Source organism: Danio aesculapii, chromosome 8, assembly GCF_903798145.1.
Source record: "Danio aesculapii chromosome 8, fDanAes4.1, whole genome shotgun sequence".
In the NCBI taxonomy this organism is placed as follows: Eukaryota; Metazoa; Chordata; class Actinopteri; order Cypriniformes; family Danionidae; genus Danio; species Danio aesculapii.
Genome location: NC_079442.1, coordinates 13,051,147 through 13,073,032, shown reverse-complemented (window position 1 = coordinate 13,073,032; position 21,886 = coordinate 13,051,147). Strand labels below are relative to the sequence as shown.

The 21,886-nt window shown below is 35.9% G+C and overlaps 1 protein-coding gene across 1 annotated transcript in view; it reads left to right on the top strand.

The window, feature by feature from the left end:
* mtor (mechanistic target of rapamycin kinase) overlaps nt 1–21,886 on the top strand; it is a 269,916-nt gene that overhangs the window by 219,131 nt on the left and 28,899 nt on the right. The window contains exons 38-44 of the mRNA XM_056463247.1: nt 1,108–1,225; nt 3,553–3,750; nt 4,187–4,287; nt 9,045–9,141; nt 10,406–10,504; nt 18,144–18,266; nt 20,229–20,411. Of these exons, the coding sequence (XP_056319222.1) occupies nt 1,108–1,225; nt 3,553–3,750; nt 4,187–4,287; nt 9,045–9,141; nt 10,406–10,504; nt 18,144–18,266; nt 20,229–20,411 (919 nt within the window). The remainder of the gene's footprint in view (nt 1–1,107; nt 1,226–3,552; nt 3,751–4,186; nt 4,288–9,044; nt 9,142–10,405; nt 10,505–18,143; nt 18,267–20,228; nt 20,412–21,886) is intronic.

Genomic DNA, 21,886 nt, shown 5'->3' with positions numbered 1-21,886 from the left:
GGTCAGTTCTCCCATGTTGGTGTGGGTTTCCTCCGGGTGCTCTGGTTTCCCCCACAGTCCAAAGACATGCGGTAGGTGAATTGAGTAAGCTAAATTGGCCGTAGTGTATGGATGTGAATGCAGGAGTGTATAGGTGTTTCCCAGTGTTGGGTTGCAGCTGGAAGGGCATCTGCTGCATAAAACATATGCTGGAGAAGTTGGCGGTTCATTCCGCTTAGGCGACCCCTGATTAAGGGATCAATCCGAAAAGAAATGAATAAATAACAATAATACTGACCCACTGTGATGACAGTTTGTCCATTAATGCTGTACATTTCACACATTTTTATCATCACATGATCTCTAATAGCAAAACATGACTTTTTAATGCGGATACTGGTGTTTATTCAGTAAAACTGTTGCCATAGTAGTTCTATATGCATTTTTTCTTATGTAACAAACAATTTTATCCTACTTAGTTACTAATTTTACTGTTACGTTACTGTTTCTACATTTATCTTGACATCTTGACGTTTCCATCAAGCATTTTTATGTGATAATCCAAAATTGCCATAAAAATATGTGGATGGAAACATAGCTTATCTTCAATACATCTGATTAAGTTGATAAAGAAGAATGGAACACAATTTCTTTCTTGTATTTTTGATCAACTTGACTTAAAATAGTCAAATCATCGAAATGTTGTTTAGCATGCAAATCTAAAATTATCTTGCAGTTTTTAAAATTGATATATTTGTTAGATGAGGATTCATGATCTTGTAAAACTCAGTGTTTTGAACAGTGAGAATTATGATTAACATTGTATTGCAGGAATTAACAGTTACTGTAGGTCTGATACATATTCAATGCAGCAAAAACATGTTGCATGTATAATCCATTGACACCACAGAGTGCAATTGGTGCTCCTAAATTATATTTTCATAAGCACATCCTGTAGAGCCCAGATAAGAAAAACGCTAATAAATATATTTTATAGACTTTCTGCCTCTGGGATTCTGTCTCTTTGGTTGTTTCTGCCGTAGTAAGTGGAAACCAAGAGATATTTTCCATCACAAGAAAAAGCAAGACATTTTCCAAATATCTGTGCTATGTGTTTTCTCTGTGCAGGTGTTTTCTGAAGCTGGGGGAGTGGCAGCTCAGCCTTCAGGGCATCAATGAGAGCACCATCCCCAAAGTCTTACAGTATTACAGTCACTCAACGGAGCACGATCGCAACTGGTACAAGGTACAAATACCTCACGAACTTTAAAGATGAAAGGATGAATATTTGTGTAGCTGCATTTTCTCTGTCAAAATTAATATTAGTATTGTCATCAATGTGCTATATGCACACAGACTTTTAGTTTTCAGCCAGGCAGCCCAAGAGCTTCAAGTGAACTGTCTTTCCATTACAAAATTGTCACGTTTAAGATCTGATTTCTCTAAAAATCAGTGATCTTCACTTCCTGTTAAATACAGGATATGAAGTGGGTCTCAGATCGGACAAAAAGCACTGCATTAAATTCCATATCCCCTGCCGTGTCTTTAAAATATGACAGTTTATTTTACCCTAGTATTTTCAATTGAATTTCTGTGCTAGCCTGTTGCTACTGACGGCACTAGTGGTTGCATTGGTCTTTCATCTCGTTTTATGCTTGAAAAACTAAATGAATGCTTAAGTCTATTTAACTGAGTGTATTGTAATTACATTACAACATCAATGCTGTAAAACAACCTTGTGAAATTGAAAATAGTCACATTAAGCTTTCACCAGAAGTTTAGCCTTGGCTTTAAAACTCTAGCTGTGCATAGAGCTCATTGAAATGCAGTAAGGGTTACACATTTCTTTGTCTTTGATGGACCTCTTGTTATTTTTTTTTTTACGTTTTTGAGCAAAATCTCAAAACTGTCCTATGGTGTGACTCTTATCAATTCAAAAGAAATTCGTAAAATCCTTAATAAATACCTCAGGCATGATTTTACAAGTCGCAATTTTAAATGGCAATAATTTTTCATGCAAATATTTCTAAAAACATGGGAAGTTGAATTTAGTTAAGTTACACTTTATTGCCCTTTGTAGGAAATTTGTCAAGCAGCACATTTGTCTTGGACTTAGTCCACATATAACAAAAAAGACAACATGTAACGTTTACCAACAGCAGTGTTATTAAATGTAGTTTATCATTTAAAATCCTAATGGATACTGGTAAAAATGACTTCTTGTAATGGCTACTTTCTTGTAGCGGTTTACGAACTTGATAGATTTTATCACTGAAAACTACGTCCTCATATGATGATTTAGTTAATTTAATTTAAACTTTAGTTAATTGAAGGACCCCATTCAAGATCATATGACTGAAGGCCCTTTCAAAGCCTATGACTTGCACCTGTTACATTTTTGTCTCAGAATTTTACACATATCATATTTTTTAAACCACTATACAATTGCAAAGTTTGTTGTCCTTTGTTTTAACACTCTTTAATTAAAAATGTTAGAGTCATGGGTAGGGCAAGACATAATCTGCTGACATTTTTTGCTATTTATGCGGAAGGATTTTGGGAGTATTATAACTAAAGACTTAATATATGATATAAAAAATAATAGCTTTTATTTACACACATTTACACAAGTAAATAAATAGACTTAATCTGCTTGTTAAGTTTGACGCCTCGCAAAGCAGCTTCCCTTAATGGAGACTCATCAAATTGTAATAATGAAAGTTTACAAAGCAATGTAATACTTTCGAAAATCATGATCACTATATATATATATATATATATATATATATATATATATATATATATATATATATATATATATCCATGCCTAATATCCGATGGCCAGAAAGTGCAAATTTTTTTTATAAATTGGTAAAATTTTGGTGTTTGTAAGTCCAGAGACTGTTGTGTACACCATGGTTTTATGTAAAATTCACTTTAAAGTGTGATATGACTAAAAAGTGTCCATAAACAAACATTTTCTCAATTTAAATGAGTAGCGACTTGGACCCGGAAACAGTATTCCATACATCACCGATACGTCACAACTTAACAAGTGGAAGATGGGCTAAAAATCTGTCAAAATCTGCGAATTTCTGCACACGCAGATTCCGTGTGGGCCTAGTCATGGGTAAAAATAATAATTCATAGTTTTATTTAAAATAAAAAGCACTATAAGATATGTATCCAACAATAAAGATAAATCATTCTCTCTATTTGTACATTTTTAAGAGTTGTTTTTCTTTATGTTTGCCATGTCGCACCACAGGACATGAAAATGTAAGAAATAAAAATGTAATTTTAAAGTTAAAAAAAAATTGTTAATGTTGGTGACCCAACATTGTGTTTCATGATGTTTCGTCAAAAATGGTGTTTTAGAAAAAAACTTCCCATGTCAATGTTGTCAAACCAAAATCTCATTCATATTGATCTTCATTTGACGTTTATGATATCATGACATATAAATTCTTGAAAACACTACAGTTTGAGACCTTAAATTACAGATTTTTAAAAAAAAAATGGAAATAAGATTTAAAAAAAAAAACAACAAGATTACGGATTTTGTCTTTGCAGGCCTGGCATGCTTGGGCAGTAATGAACTTTGAGGCTGTGCTCCACTACAAGCATCAGAACCAGGGCCGCGATGAGAAGAAGAAACTGCGACACGCAAGCGGCGCCAGTGCCAACAGCGAAGCCAGTAACAGCGACAGCGAAGCTGACAGCACCGAGCACAGTCCAGTACCCTCACCCGGACAGAAGAAAGTCAACGAAGTAAGAAACAAACCAAAGTCAGACATCAACACCAACGTGTTTTTAGAAGCTCGTGTTGAAAACATTCGCAAAACATTCATGTTTCCAGACGACTTGTAAACAGGTTTCCTAAAACAAGTAAACGAGCTTCAAAATTGATCAACAATAAGACAGAGTTGGCATCTTTCATCCTACAACTTGTTTATCGTCCCATATGAGCAAATCCGCAGAACATTGCTGTTAATGGTTTAAAACCACGGAAATTACAATGGTGTTTATCAACTGACATTTAAGTGAATAAATAGCAAACACGTTCACGTTCTCTCTCAAGCCCTTGAAAACAAACAAAGAGTTTAGCACATGCATGCAAAGTGGATGATAAGTTCCTGCTAAATGTTTTAATGTTGTCGTTTTTAGTATCGTTTAAGGTGGAATTCTGTGTTTTTCTTTGTTGCAGGATTTGTCCAAGACTCTCCTTCTGTACACAGTGCCTGCAGTGCAGGGTTTTTTCAGATCCATCTCACTCTCACGTGGAAATAACTTACAGGACACACTGAGGTAAAAGAGCACTAAGTAGTCCGGGAAACATTGACTACGTTTACATGGAGATCGGTAATCGAGTTATTTGCCTTATTCTAAATAAGACAATAATATGATGGTGTTTACATGAGTTGCTTTTTGAATGTTCCCGTTTTACATGTTATAGCACATAGTTGGTAGACTCTTAATCAGTGTTAAAATCTGATTATTGGTGTCCATGTAAATGTACTGACTGTCAAGTTCAATACCAGTTTATTCTACTTGGTTTTAAGTACAGTTGAAGTCCGAATTATTAGCCCCGTTTATTTTTTGTCCCCAATTTCTGTTTAAAGGAGAACAGATTTTTACAACACATTTCTAAACATAATAGTTTTAATAACTCCTCTCTAATAACTCATTTATTTTATCTTTGCCATGATGACAGTAAATAATATTTGACTAGATATTTTTCAAGACACTTTAATACGGCTTAAAGTGACATTTAAAGGCTTAACTAGGTTAATTAGGTTAACTAGGCAGGTTAGGGTAATTAGGCAAGTTATTGTATAACGATGGTTTGTTCTGTAGACTATCGTAAAAAATATAGCTTAAAGGGGCTTATAATTTTGACCTTAAAATGTTTTTTAAAAAAATTCAAAACTGCTTTTATTCTAGCCGAATTAAAACAAATAAGACTTTCTACAGAAGAAAAAATATTATCAGACATACTGTGAATATTTCCTTGCTCTGTTAAACATCATTTGGCAAATATTTAAAAAAGAAAAAAAAAAAAATCAAAGGGGGGCTAATATTTCTGACTTTAACTGTATACCCTCTTGACTCTATTCTTTACGTACAATCTTTTTGGCTAGAGATTTCCATTCTCGTTCACTTCTATCGATTTTTTGACATTGAAAATATCTTGTTATGCTGCTTGATGTTGCAAATTGATGTTTTCTTATTATATTCTTCTTCTTTTTATGTATAGTCATGAAAACACTTGTAGAGCACAGTTTGTAGAGCAAGTTATTTAATCTTTTTCTGCCGTTTATTATTACTAGTCATTTCTCTAATAGGCTACTGAATCGGTAGTTCTAAATAATCGCAAAAAGAAGTGCGCTTTGCAGAATAAGATCAATAATATACTGCCTAAACAAATAAAAAAGCCCCTCAAACAAAGTATAACAAAAAACTATATAACTGAAAGTAAATGAAAGAGTATATAAGTAGAATGATAATATGCAGTAAACCTTTAGTGTCATTTAGGTTGGAGTGATCGTCATAATCATGCTTTCTAACTGGATTATTCAAATCAGAATTTCAACACCGTTTAAGCTTAAAGATCATGTGAAATTAACGTTTTTTTAGACGTTAGTATCAGTATGTTAGTTTTTAGGACATCTATAAACTAGTGTGCTCCAAAACGGTGAAAAAATTCTCATTTAGAAGATATAAACCTGATATAAACATAGAAAGCTTGCAGCTTGTCACTTCCAAGTAAATGGATCAATGATTTATTGACATCACCTCAAACTTAAGTTTCTCATCAAATTTCGAACCAATCAAATGCTCCATAATATCTGACATGTCCCGCCCCTTTCAAGACTATTCTCGCAGCATTTAGGAAAGTTACTTTTTAAAGTAATGCATTACGATATTAATATTGTTACTCCCCAAAAAAGTAACTAGTTGCGTTTCTTAGTTACTTTTTATGATAAGAAATGCATTACGTTACTTTAATGTAATGAAGTAAATTTTACTTCAGCAAATTATTTTGTTAATTAATTAATTAAACTAAAAAGTAACTCGCATTACATTTTTAAAAGTGTGACTTAAATATTTTAACTTCATTTTTAAAAGTAATGCATTGCGTTACTCAGTTCTTATTATTACGAAACTTGCATTACTTGTAATGCGTTACCCTCAACACTGTATTCTTGTTTGGATGCACTTTATTTCAACCACTCCCAATGGCAGAGCTGTTATACAAATAAATTGTTATTGGCTTTTTTTATAAAGGGGAGGAGCTACTATATGCCCCACCCTGTCTCCACATTTCAGTTGAGATTTTGTCAAATAGAAAAATGCAGTCTTCAAAGCACTTCGCAGGACCTTTAAATAATAAAAATATTTAACAATTGTGATCTTTATACTGATTTTAATTTCTAAAAAGAATTTAAAGAGATAGTTCACCAAAAATATGTGTTCTAATATGGTTCTAAACTTGAATTTATTTTCTTCTTTGGAACACAAAACAAGATATTCTGAAGAATGTTGGTAAAAAAGCAGCCATTGACATTCATAGTAGAATCAAAAAATACTATAGAAATCTGTAGAAGTGGTGAGTTTTTTCCAACATTCTTCAGTGTATCTTTCTTGGTGTTCAACAGAAGAAAGAAAACAAGTGGAGGATGAGTAAATGATGACAATTGTCAATTTTGGGTGACCTACCCCTTTAAAACCATATCTATGAAAGTAGATTTTTCAGATATGCTATAAAAGGTTGTGTTTTTGAGCTTGATATTCAAATAAATTGAGCCAGAAGATTATATTAGTTGATTGATATATTAGTTTTCTATTTTGTTCTAATTTCTAATCATTTAAGTAGTTTGTTTAGAAATAAATTGTGTATACTTTAGTGGTGAATATTTAAAGAAGTATTATAAACATACATCCATATATGTGCAGGTGACGGATAGGTAAAGGCTTTAATGCGTTTAAAAAGACATATGTAGCAAATTATTCATTGTTGTGTAGCACAGGTTTGATGCCACATTCCAAGGAATGTGGCATCTTGGAAACTTTTAATGATTAAGTCAGTGCTTGACTTAATCATTAAAATGGACTGAAAGGGTGGTTTGCATCTTGGTGCTCATTGTGGCTTCTCTGAATGCTGGATGAAGCATGTGCACAAGGATGGTTGTGACACGTGAGTGTGAACAGTTGTCGTAATAGTGTCAGGTCACATATTGCACAGATTACCTTGCGTCTTCGTATTTATAAATATCTCACTTGTTCTACTTTCCCTTTGACTCGTGCGCTGTAGAAAGACAACATCTTGTCTTATGAAGATCTTATCTGACTATGTTGCAACTTTGTTTCCTTTTCATCATTCAATTTCAGAGGTTAAAGATCTGAGAAAGACAGAGGAGAAAAATAACAAATGAAGCATAGGATAGGTCTGTTTGCCTCTTAAAAACCTATACTTTTCAGTGTTCTGTAAAATCGCTAGCCCAATGTTCTTGTGTTATTGTGACTTACAGTTGGGCTACCAACATGTACAGTTGAAGTCAGAATTATTAGCCCCCCTTTGAATTTTTTTTCTTTTTTTTAATATTTCTTAAATGATGTTTAACAGAGCAAGGAAATTTTCACAGTATGTCTGATAATATTTTATTCTTCTGGAGAAAGTCTTATTTGTTTTATTTCGGCTAGAATAAAAGCAGTTTAAACATTTTTTTAAAACATTTTAAGGATAAAATTATTAGCCCCTTTAAGCTATTTTTTGTCTACAGAACAAACCATCGTTATACAATAACTTGCCTAATTACCCTAACCTGCCAAGTTAACGTAATTAACCTAGTTAAGCCTTTAAATGTCCCTTTAAGCCAGGGGTGGGCAAACTCGGTCCTGGAGGGCCGGTGTCCTGCACAGTTTAGCTCCAACACTAATCAAACACACCTGAACAAGCTAATCAGTATCTGCAAGATCACTAGAAATCTATAAGCAGTTGTGTTTGATTAGAGTTGGAGCTAAACTGTGCAGGGCACCGGCCCTCCAGGACCGAGTTTGCCCACCCCTGCATTAAGCTGTATAGAAGTGTCTTCAAAAATCTAGTCAAATATTATTTGCTGTCATCATGGCAAAGATAAAATAAATCAGTTATTAGAAATGAGTTATTAAAACTATTATGTTTAAAAATCTGTTGGAAAAATCTTTTCTCCGTTAAACAGAAATTGGGGAAAAAAATAAACAGGGGGGCTAATAATTCTGACTTTAACTGTATATCTGCCCTGCTCTATATTCATTCATTCATTCGTTTTCTTTTCGGCTCAGTCCTTTTATTAATCCGGGGTGGCCACAGCGCTGCCAACTTATCCAGCACATGTTTTTACGCCGCAGATGCCCTTCGAGCCGCAACCCATCTCTGGGAAACATCCATACACACTCATTCACACTCATACACTACAGACAATTTAGCCTACCCAATTCACCTGTACCGCATGTATTTGGACTGTGGGGAAAACCGGAGCACCCGGAGGAAACCCACGCGAACACAGGGAGAACATGCAAAATCCACACAGAAACGCCAACTGACCCAGCCGAGGCTCGAACCAGCAACCTTCTTGCTGTGAGGCGACAGCACTATCTACTGCGCCACTGCATCGCCCCCTGCTCTATATGTTTTATCAAATAGAATAAATTTCCTTCTTTGACTCACATTTTTTCCTTCTAGGGTTGCACCAAGGTTAGCACATCAAAATATAACCTGAAAATATACAGCCTTGTTGAGAATAAGAAACTTATGCTGTTATCTGAAGGGCTAAAATAAGAGATTTTCTTTTCTTTTTTTATTTGAAAAGATATTGCACACGGCTGCTTCTTGGGATTCAAACGTTCAGATTACAGTACAGGCCTGTTCACATCATGAATAAAAAAAACTTTTAATAATACACTACCTATACACTAACTAAACTATTATAATACATAAGACAAGATGACTATAATTAGTGGATTATATGGTCTTTATGGAGAAAAATTACACTATGTATGACCACCTGTTTCTTTACATTTAGAGTCCTGACCCTATGGTTTGATTATGGTCACTGGCCTGAAGTGAATGAAGCTCTAGTTGAAGGTATCAAGACCATTCAGATAGACACTTGGTTACAGGTAAGATCATTTCTTCCCTAAAGCCCAATTACAACTGAAACTTTCACAAGTTAAATAGTCCTTAACTGTTGTGTATTAATATTTAATCATTAAATAGAGTTTTTTTGTTTAGGTGAGTACTTTCATGGTACTTTAACCACCTCAATAGCAACACATGTTTAACAATATTTTAGATTAGATTAGATTAGATTAGATTAGATTAGATTAGATTAGATTAGATTAGATTAGATTAGATTAGATAAGATTAGATTCAACTTTATTGTCATTACACATGTATAAGTACAAGGCAACGAAATGCAGTTTCGGTCTAACCAGCAGTGCAATAGCAGCAAGTGCAGGATACAGGTATAAGTTATAAAGTGCACTTATAGAAAAACTATGGTAATATTTACAGATGGATGTACTATGAACATTATATACAGGTTGTATTAGCTATGAACAGAGATTTACAATAAATTAATATATGTACAGGATGCGATTAATAATCAGAAGTGTGCAGATAGATAAACATAATTACAAATGTCCATGTGCAGTGGGTATGTACAGTTCAAATAAATGAATCAGTGCAATGAATATGTGCAAACTTTAAATGTGCAAATGTTAAATAGTGCAGTGATTGTGAGGAGTATAAGTTAGAGGAGTGTGGGGGGTGTATTGGGGGGGCAAAAGAGTCAGTGAGGGGCAGAGTTCAAAAGGGAGACAGCTCTGGGGAAAAAGCTGTTCCTCAGTCTGCTGGTTTTTGTCCGGGGGAGCCCGAAGCGCCTGCCAGAAGGCAGGAGAGAAAACAGTCTGTGAGCAGGGTGAGAGGTGTCCTTAAGAATACTGCGTGCTCGGCGCAGACAGTGTTTCTTCTGGATGTCCTCAATGGCTGGCAGTGTGGTCCCTGTATATATTGACACCTGCTATAAACTGGTCCTCATGAAATGTATATTAGTTTTAAAGGTGTTGACATATTTGGTTACACTTTGTTTTATGCTGTTACTGTTATATACAGTGTAACTATATATTTAACTACTGAGTAATATTGATTATTTACATATACTTACTAAAGGGTTAGAATGTGGGTTAGGTTTAGGGTTAGATGCATGTAATTATGCATAAGTACATTGAATGTGTAACAAAGCCACCTAAAATAAAGTGTTATCACATATTTTTACTTGAAAGCAAGACAAAAAAAATCAATACTAAAATAAAACCTGTACAGTATTGCTATAAACAGTACATCTCAGATAATTTTCTGGAACATTTGTCTCTTTTGAATCAGGTGATTCCTCAACTGATCGCTCGGATCGATACGCCACGTGCACTTGTGGGACGGCTCATTCACCAGCTACTCACTGACATCGGTCGCTACCACCCTCAGGTATTACCTTCAAAATCAGTAATGACTGCATATGGATTCATACAAAAAAGCTATTTATTCAATTTATTTACCTAGAGCTCATGATGTAAACAATTTGATCCATACAGTACCACACACTGGAGTAAAAAAAGAGTTATGCCCATAGAGGAGTAAAAAAGAGTTAATGTTCCATAATAAAGGCTATCACTTTGAAGTTATCTCACTTCGTTTATTTATTTATTTATTTATTATTATTATTATTATTTTATTTATTTATTTTTTTTTTTCTTTTGGGTCTGTAGAAGTGCTCCCTAGTTGATACATGAGCCACTTTTCCACTATCAGTCCAAACATTTCTTTTTACTTAACAATTCCAATTGATCATTTTTAAATAGTGCTGATAACAGATACTGTTTGGCACATTTATTTTACTTGTATTCATTTAGTTGCTTCAGATTGTATTCAAATTGGATTTGTAATCTCTGCAAACATTACACTTTGTTCTGTTCAACACTGGACAATTTCTGTTAACTAGAATTATTAAAAATGAATCTGAAATTATATATATATATATATATATATATATATATATATATATATATATATATATATATATATATATATATATATATTTACATTTATAGTAAATTTAGAAATAGTATTGAAATAAAAACTATTTAAAATTATATTTTTCCTTTATTTTTAAGTTTATCTAAGCTTATATTATACTCACTATGAGTGAGACTCTTATTTTGAAAACAAGACTGATATAGCGCTCTCAGGTAATGCAGCCAGGCATGGAGTGTCCCATCATATCACAGCTTGTCATCAGAAAGTTCTGGAAAGATAAAACATTTTTTTTTTAATATAAAAATAGAGGCATAAGGTCTGTTTAAATGTATCTTCTGTTACTTAAACATGGATATTGTGAAATTTGTCACGTTTGTTAGTAATGAGGCAAAAAAACACATCTAGACTCAGATGTGACTTAGATCTAAATATAACTGTTTCATTTACACTCAGTGGCCACTTTATTAGGTACACATCACTGGAACTAGGTTGGACCCCCTTTTGCCTTCAGAACTGCCTTAATCCTTGGTACCATATATTCAAGAAGCTACTGGAAATATTCATCAAAGATTTTGGTCCATATTGACATGATAGCATCACATTCATTATGCAAATCTCCCGTTCCACCACATCCCTGAGGTGCTCTCTATTGGATTGAGATCTGGTGACTGTGGAGGCCATTTGAGTACAGTGAACTCATTGTTGGTGAGCCTGTGTGAATTGCAGCCTCAGTTTTCTGTTCTTAGCTGACACCCGGTGTGGTCTTCTGCTGCTGTAAGCCACCCGCCTCAAGGTTGGACGTGTTGTGCATTCAGAGATGCTCTTCTGCATACATTCGTTGTAACAAGCAGTTATTTGAGTTACTGTTGCCTTTTTATCAGCTGGAACCAGTCTGGCCATTTTCCTATGACCTCTGGTTTCAACAAGGCATTTATGCCCACAGAACTGCCGCTCACTGGATATTTTCTCTTTTTCTGACCATTCTCTGTAAACCCTAGAGATGGTTGTGCGTGAAAATCCCAGTAGATCAGCAGTTTCTGAAATACTCAGACCAACACGTCACTTAAATCACCTTTCGTCCCCATTCTGATGCTCGGTTTGAACTGCAGCAGACTGTCTTGACCATGTCTACAGTACATGCTTAAATGTATTGAGTTGCTGCCATACTGATTAGGAATTTGCGTTAACGAGCAGTTGGAGAGGTGTACCTAATAAAGTGGCCGGTGAGTATACATTTATGCATTGTGTCATATCACTCAGCGTTTACAGCAACTAAACATTAAGAACTAAATAGAAATGTGCTCACAAAATAAGAACTGAATTTAACAAAACGTTAATGAAACTGTCAAAACAGGATTTTTTTTGTAAATTTAGAAATAGTATTGAAATAAAAACTCATTTAAAAAATGCACGACTATAACAACCTTGGTTCAAGCAAGATGTAAAACTTAAATTTACATAATAGGTCCTCCAGGTCTGCAGGACATCAGTGGTTACTCCAAGATTTCGGGCCAACCTGGTTAGAATTATAGTTAATGATTCAAGCCGGATTCTCAAACTATGTGGTCTGTTTGAGTGGCTGAGAAGACAAAATGTTCAGGGTTCTCTAGATGTCCTTTCATTCATGCTAAGATGTCCACCAGGCAGATCCAGTGCAACAACCACAAGATTGTCTGGTTCAAATGAAAAGTAAAACTGTGTGTCATCAGCAGTGGTTAGGGAATAATGTGCATAAATAACAGGACTCAGGGATGGTGTGAAAAGAGATAAGGAACTGATCTCTAAGGTTTAGTACCCCCATGGCTAGTTGATAGGCTTTAGATAACTTCCTCTTAAGGGAACCATTTACAAAGTAGAGTTTCTGTGATTTCTAGTGATGAGAAGTTGGACAGTGGGTCTGATGTTTGTAGTAAATTGAGAATTATTGACTTGGAGTCAGTTTTCACAATCTGCAATCTTCTATAATAAGTTTCAGATGAGTGTCCGCTTTTAAATCCGGACTGTTTTTTATAAAACTGCTTATTTTTTGAAAGGTGATACCGATTTAAGTGTTTACAATATAAATGAAAAGAGATGACAGAGGCACAGTTTGTTACTTACTGATTAGTATGGTATTTTTAAGCACTGGGGTTACCCAGAATCTGCTTCAGTGTTGTGGGATAAACCTCTGTGAGCAGAGATGTGTTGATAGTGGGTGAGAGTACTAGTAGAGGTCATTTCGAAATAAAGTGCAAGATAACTTCAGGAGAAGGCTTGACGAAGGTGTTGAGGGCTCTAGATTATTATCTGGTATTAGTTGCAGATAAGAATGTTTTGAGTTCCAGAATTTGCGAAGATGGGAATGATATTTTTTCTATAATAATATTAGCAAATGATATAGATGTTAAAGATGCTATAGAATGAAAATATGATACCCCCAAGCATAGCTGAATAGTAAGAGTTTGGTACATGTAAAGACATACAGTACCGTGAGCCTGAAACACCATTGTTTTTCTCATTCCCATGTAAGTTCTATAAGTGTAAAATTCTAGTGAAAAAAGGCCAATCGGAACAAAACAGACTCTGAAGATCTACATGGCATCATTAATATGCACGCCTTTGCTAATGAGATTACACCAATGATCATTTTCCCATTGTTTCTAAATTTATCTAAGCTTGTATTATACTTACTAAGAGTTTGACCCTTATTTTGATAATGAGAAAGACATTTTAGAGATGTCAGGTAATGCAACCAGGGTATTTCATCTTATCACAGCTTGTTGTCAGAATTCTAGAAAGATGTATTATAAATTTATTCAACACCCCCAAAGAGGCATGCAGTTTAAATGGATCTTTTGTTACTTTATATTATTTGTATATTGTGAAATTTGTGATGTTTGTTTGTAATGAGGCAAACAAACTGCTAAATGTAAGTGGTTAATTGATATTTATGAATTATGTCATATCACTCAGCTCTTACTGTGATTTTTCTGGAGTGAAAGAATCCCAGTAAATTCTCACATAAAAATAAAACCCATGTTTATGCCAGCCTGATCTCACGAGAAAACATAAGTATTTTACGTTTTGTCAGTTTAGTGGCTAATTCGAACGAAATTGTATGATTTTTAAAAAGGAGGTGTGGCACCTAACCCCACCCCTAAACCCAACCGTCATTGGGGGATGAGCAAATAGTTCTAAATTGTACTAATTAGATCATACGAATTCATACAAATTAGCTGCTAAATCAAAAAGTTAGGAATTGCCGTGAGATTGTGTTGGTTTATGCAGAGGTTGATATAAATTCCTCCCTGAGTTTTTGTAGCAGTGGCCAGATAGTGAAGTCCTGTGCAGGTGCTGTGCAGGTTAAAGGTGCTTTAGCGACAGACGCTAGAGGCCAGGGTCTTTAGGCTTCTTGTTAAGGCTGATTTATATTTCTGCGTCAAGCACAAACGTATGCTCCGGCGAAGCCTTCTCGCAGTCGCATAGCCCTTGCTGTGGCTGATGCCAACGCTGACGTGCACCTCTCACAAAATATAACTACACTTTGCAACGACATGTAGCGCAAGCTCTGTGATTGGTCGGCTTGGTAGCGGTGACGAGTGTGGGCTGTGCTGAGAGCCGCGAGTCCGATGAAGCGAGTGTTTACAAATGTTGAGTCCCGTGAAGGAGCTCCAGATGAAAAGTTTTGTTTTCTGTTTACCTTATGATTAAAGTTGTTGCACGTCTGTTGATTCCTGCCTATGAATGAGCGAGTTTTAACTACTTGTACATTAAGGTAGCGTTCAGAAAAACAAAACCCCTGCAAAGAAACTCTACACAGAGGAACATTAAAAATCTACTGCCAGCTAGTGTTTGAAGTGTTATTGCAGAGCAACACAAAGTATAAATGCACGACTACAAGGCAGGCGCCGTGGGTCACGCTGATCACTCAATGCAGAAGTATAAACCAGTCTTTAGAGCAGCCAACTCCCATGCGGACAGTCACCAGTTTGATCCCAGCTCAAAGCAGGTTGGGTGGTGTAGGACCGGCGGGGTACCATGACCCAGATGAGGGGGGTGAGTGTAACAGAAGCCAGCTAGTAAAGTGCTGTGCAGGTAAACCTCACTCTTCTGAACCCGAAATGTGTTCTAGTGACAGATGCTAGAGGTCATGGTCTTTAGCCTCCTTGTTAAAGCAACTAACTCCCACGCGGAGAGTTGCCGGTACAGTCCCAGCTTGGAGTGGGTTGGTTGGTGTAGGGCCGGCGGGGTTACATTGGTGCCGTGACCCGGATGGGAGTGAGGTTTAGGGGAGTAAATGTAACAGAGGCTAGCTAGTGAAGTGCTGTGCAGGTAAACCTCACTTCTCTGACCCTGAAAAGGTGTTTTAGCGACAGCTAGAGACCATTGTCTTTAGCCTCCTTGTTAGAGCAACCGACTTCCATGCAGAAAGTGGCCGGATCGAAGCTCGGAGCATGTTGGGTGGTGTAGGACCAGCGAGGTTATATTTTCATTACATTAAAACTACAAAATTCATCTACCTTTCAGGTTCTTTTGTCGAAATTATAATTTAGCTTATATTTCTTCCACAACACAACTCAGAAGGAAACTAGGTTTCTCTGTTGGCACAAAGATCAAAAGCCTTTTGCTGAGTTGGCATATTTTTGAAGCTCTGATCTTATTGCCAAAATATGATGCTGCATCAATCACAGAAAAAAAGTAAAGCATGTATTATTACTTACTAAGGGTAAGCTATATCTTGTGATTTATACTAGTTTGGTCCAAAGGTCACCGGGGGTCTGAATGTAATATATTTTTATGGCTTCTCTTGTATTTAAAGATGCTGTATTTAAGTTGTTGACTCTTATAAAGCATAAAAATATCATAATGTTTGCAGATATTTAAGAAACATGCTAAGTGAACATTCTTGTTTATCTGAAAAACAATGCTGAAGTCAGATATTCTGCTCTGAAAATGTGTGTTACGTACCAGAACATCTGTCTTTGTTTTGGTCACTTTAACCCCCTCACTGCCACTTTAGCCAATTATATTTAAGCACCCCAGGTTGCCTTGATACAAAACAGCATATTTCATTCATTAAGTGTGCATCCATGACCGAAATGCGACCTCTGGTGGACAGTAGCAGACTATTCACCTATTCAGAGATCCATATGAGGTGGTTATTAATTAGCAAATAATAAAAATATAACAAATGTAAACATTAGATGAGCAGGTTACATTGTAACCCTGTGTCCTAACAACATGCTACATGATGAGATATGCAGTGATAAGCAATTTGGTAGTTTAGTATAGCAATGTCATGTAAAATGGCATTCAAACTCACATTGTTAGTATTTAACACTGAATAAAGCACATGAGGTGTACCTGAGGTGATCATTGTCAGTTTGCAAGAAACAGAAGTCATTTCTAAAATATACATTTCAGGTGTTGGCTAGAACAAAAACTAATTCTAATATGGAAAATATTCCTTCTATGGCGTCGTTGCTTTTATTCAGAAAACGGTTTAAATCAGCCTTAATTTAAACTCTAGTGCTATTTTGGGATTTCCGTCTGGATTTTGCCTACCCAAATTTAAAAGCTTCCCAAATCCACATGCAGAGGTGTAAATGCAAACAGTTGGTATCATTTTAAAGAAAACCCTTTGAATTTTCATAAAACACTATTGAAAGTGTTTAAAATAACTGTATATGTTGCCTGTGTTATAATAAACACCTAAAAAAAAAGGCGCTTTTTGTATTTTTTTTTTTATAAACTCAAATTTGCAAGTGTACCTTTTAGGTTCTGTGTGGTCTAGCTTGCTGTAATTAATTTTGGTGGTTCCTGCACATGTCTGTAATCATAGGAAAAAAGAAAAATGTCTCTACCTTAATCTATTCAAAAGTTATTGTAGTCCAACTGATGGGAGGTCAGGGACCGGTCATTGTTTTCATACTTCACTATTCTTTTGTTTGATCAAACATAATTCACTGTGTTTGGACCACATCATACATATAAAAGGATTACTTATGCACATCAACTCAAAAACAGAGGAGAAATGGCCCTGAAGCGCACAACATAAGCTAAAAAGATGACAGCTGTCTGTGCTATCTGGGGCTGTTTATTGATCATAAATGTATTGTTTTCACTTCTGCGCCATGGAAACACCACGATTCATTTGACAACTGTTTGATATGAGAATATAATTCAGTAAAAAGAATGCTAGAACCGTATGAGTACCTGCAAGAGCTTTCATTTGAGCTATAACTTGTACATGTGTCATATATGAACCATATGACAAATATGAAAATGAACTAATGTTCAACACCCAACTCGGGTATCCAAAATACTGTGTATTTAAGTGTAACTAACTTTTGTACAGTAGAATAAAAACCAAAGTGAAGCATATGTGCATAAAATATAGATTCTACACTTTCAAACGAAACCACTTAAGGGGGTCTGGTGCAATGCTAGCCCTTTAAATTTTAAAATGAAAGTCTATGGTGTCATTGTTAAATCAGCCTTTAGGCTCGACAGTCAGGCACACTGCTGTTGGTGACCTTAATCTGGCAACCTGCTCTTGCATATGTTTTGAACAAGATTTGCAATTACATACTGCATCTTCAATAACAATAATCTATTTTATATAGTATATTTAAATTTAGCACCTAAAGTTACTTACATACACACATACAAAAAATACATTCATGTAAACTAGTCAGAAAACAAAGCCAAGATAAAAGGCAAATAAATATCTAAAATCACATAAAAGCTACCCTTAAAAGGTTCATTTAAAGTGATTATATAAAAACAGTCAGGGACTCTACATTCATAATCGTAAAGGCCAGAGAATTCCACAATTTAGGAGCCATTGAAAACAATACCTGATCACCCATAGTTGTTAGGTGACTAGGCTAGCTTCAGAAGAACATAGGGCATGTATGCAGGGATGTAAGGAGTTAAAAATCAGACAAATATTGATATTGTATAATTAATGTAGTTAAAAATGTGCTGAATAATAATGACAATGAATGAGTAGGCATTTCCAGACTTTTACTGCTGGTGTGCATAAAGCATAATCTTGTGTTTTTGTTTGCAGACGTGATATTTATGATTTCTGTTTGATCTTTTTAAGGCTTTGATTTATCCACTTACTGTGGCCTCCAAATCCACCACCACTGCCCGTCACAACGCAGCCAACAAGATCTTGAAGAACATGTGTGAGCACTGCAACACGCTGGTCCAGCAAGCTATTATGGTATGAAAACACACTCAGTTTGGCTGTCTGTAAAATAAATGTTTTATTAGATACACAATGACCATATTTACAGTCTTGGAAGCTATTTTGCTTCCTCTTTTGTGCTAGATTTTGCTCTTAGATTTGCAGAATGAATGGACATTTCCTCAAATTATATAAATAATGTTAAAGCTAAGGTCAAAGCTGTCATAAAATGGTAGTTTCTGCTCTGTTACAAATGGGAGTTGAAACATAGCATTTCCAACGATGAACATGGTGTTTTATTTTACGTGTTTTTTAAATAATTAATTTTAAATGATTGAAAAACAACTAATCTTGGTTTTATTAGTTCAGCTTGTGAGTTTCTCTTTAGTATTTTAATTTTTTTTTAACAGTCCAACTTTACACAATCTGAGAATGAGACTTATAATATAAAAGAGTAAAAGCTTGTTTGATATGGAAGGGAGGGTTGCCAGGTTTTGGCAACAAAACCAGCACAATGGACAGTAAAAATGATAACAATCTCCACAAATACTTTGTGCGCATATGTTCGAGAAATCCTGTACCAAATTTGGTAAATTATTTAATCACTTAACAATGGTCCCTTACAAGTTTTCAGCGGGAATCCTAACTAACTTTTTCATGACTCCTGGGTCATGTGCTCGTCATGTGGACATCCTGCCAGAGGTACAATTTCGTAGAGACAACGGGCCTCTGGAGTTAATGCATATGAATTAAAGACGATTTTGTGTTACAACTAAGGCAGATGTATTTTGAGTAATATGCCATAGTTTTCCTCATATGCAATATGACTCAACAGCTCAATTCAATCTGACTCAATTAAGTCGAATCAGGTGATTCGAATCTTCAAGATCCGATTCCTTAAAATTAGCTAATAAATCCCCGATTGATCTTTTAATGTAGGTTGATCCCCTACGCTGGTATAATTTGAATGGGAGCCGGCGGTCTAACAATATAGCGCTCCCAAGTCACGACATTATTTTGTAACAGCATATCTATGATTTCCTCAGTCTTATTGAGCACAGGTACAGTCAGTGCTCATGACGGTTACACATGTTGATCGCATGGTCAGTGCTTTCTGCACATGATTTTTTTTCCCGCACAGTCTATGCGCGCATCATCTGCATAACTGCCCTCAGAGCAGGCTTTACCAACGTGAAGTGAAGATGCACTGTCCTTGCATTAGATAATGGTCAGTTTACTGTTAGAAAAAACCCACATCAGGCAAGTCTGATACAACCTGTACAATCCTTGTACAACCTATAGTTTTATCTTTTTTCTCTCTTTTTTGGTAGAAACCAGATCTAAATTTAGCAGGAACAGTCGTGTAGAAAATTATTCTGAACAAAAGCCGAATATACGGCGTGAGTGGTTAGGTGGGAAATAAAAATTTGTCCTGCACAGACCTCTAATTCAAGGTATTAATTAAATTGTAAATCAACATAATTTGCTCTACTTCTGCAGGTATTATTATTTAGCCACTATCCTGGAGTGACCTGCCAATCTGTTACCATGGGAGTGAAAACAAACACTCCGTTTCAGCATACCAGCACATTTTTTTGAAAATGCATTTGGTAAAGTAAAATATTTCAACGCAACCATATAAATACAATTAATAATTTAACCCACAGGTCGGCGCCAGTAGTGTAGTAGTTTGTGCGTTGACGCATGCACTCCGGTGCTCACGGCAACCCAAGTTTGATTCCCGCTTTGCGGTCCTATGCCGATCCTTCCCCTCTCTCTGCTCCCCATGCTTTCCTGTCAATACTCTCTACTGTCCTATACAATAAAGGTGAAAACCCCTAAAAAATTTGTGAAACGTTGTCTAATTTGAGGAGTTGGGAACCTTGATGGTAGCCGTGGTAGCAGCGTTGGTAATTGATATTCTTAAGGAGGAGGTTAGCCAAGGATAAAAAAAACAATTCAAATCATCTGAATCTCACTGTTTCTACCCATGTTTAGGTAAGCGAGGAGCTAATCAGGGTCGCTATTCTCTGGCATGAAATGTGGCACGAGGGGCTGGAAGAAGCGTCACGTCTATATTTTGGAGAGAGGAATGTCAAGGGAATGTTTGCCGTCCTGGAACCCCTCCATGCCATGATGGAGAGAGGGCCACAAACTCTAAAAGAAACATCATTTAATCAGGTAAAAATGCTCATAATTCACTGTAAAGTAGAATCCCATATGTACTGTAAGAGGTTTATATATGCTTATAATGTCATGTTACAGTTAAATAACCATTGTTAAGGAGAATTTTGAGTCCAGTAAAATCACTTTAACACATGATTTCTTGTGTGTATTCTGTTTGTATATCAGGCAATAGTTCATTTTACAGTGTTGATGTTATATAGATGGAAGGTGTTGTTACAGTTGCAATAAGGATGTGTTTCCAAAAGTGACTTCTCACTTTAGTTCATAATACATTAGGGTTACACTTTTGCACTTATTATTGGTGTCTTTTTAAATGCAAAAACAATTTTTTTTAATTCTCATAACAAATTTTTCTGGATCTTTGACATTTTTGAAAATTCAGATTTGGACATTTGAATTAGGACTTTGAGAACTCTTGTTTTATACCCAAGTTTTAGAATGCAGATTCCCACCTGAAGTTTGTATTTCCAGAGCTCTCACTCCAAACCACTTAATTTCTAAAGCCAAATTATACACTACAACCGGCCACTTTATTAGGTACACCTTACTAGCACCGGGTTGGACCCCCTTTTACCTTCAAAACTGTCTTAATCCAAAAGTACTGGATATATTTCTCAGAGATTTTATTCCCTATTGACATGATAGCATCTCGCAGTTGCTGAAGATTTGTCGGCTGCACATCTATGATGCGAATCTCCCGTTTCACCACATTCCGAAGGTGCTCTATTGGATTAAGATCTTGTGACTGTGGAGGCCATTTAAGTACAGTGAACTCATTGTGAAGTTCAATAAACTAGTCTAAGATGATTCATGCTTTATGACATGGCATGTTATCCTGCTGAAAGTTGTCATCAGAAGATGGGTACAGTGTGGTCATAAAGGGATGGATATGGTCAGCAACAATACTCAGGTAGGCTGTGGCATTGACACGATGCTCAATTGGTACTAATAGGCCCAAAGAGCGACAAGAAACTATCCCCCACACCATTACACCACCACCACCAGCCTGAACCGTTGATACATGGCAGGATGGATCCATGCTTTATTGTTGTTGATGCCAAATTCTGACCCTACTATCTAAATGTCACAGCAGAAATTGAGACTTATCAGACCAGGCTATGTTTATCCAATCCTCTATTGTGCCCATTTAGAGATGCTCTTCTGCAGACCTCAGTTGTAACGAGTGGTTATTTGAGTTACTGTTGTCATTCTATCAGCTGGAACTAGTCTGGCCATTCTCCTCTGACCTCTGGTCTCAACAAAGCATTTACGCCCACAGAACTACCGCTCACTGGATATTTTCTTTTTTTCGGACCATTCTCTGTAAACCCTAGAGATGGTTGTGCATGAAAATCCCAGTAGATCAGCAGTTTCTGAAATACTCAGACCAGCCCGTCTGGCACCAACAACCATGCCACGTTCAAAGTCACTTAAGTCACCTTTCTTCCCCATTCTGATGCTCGGTTTGA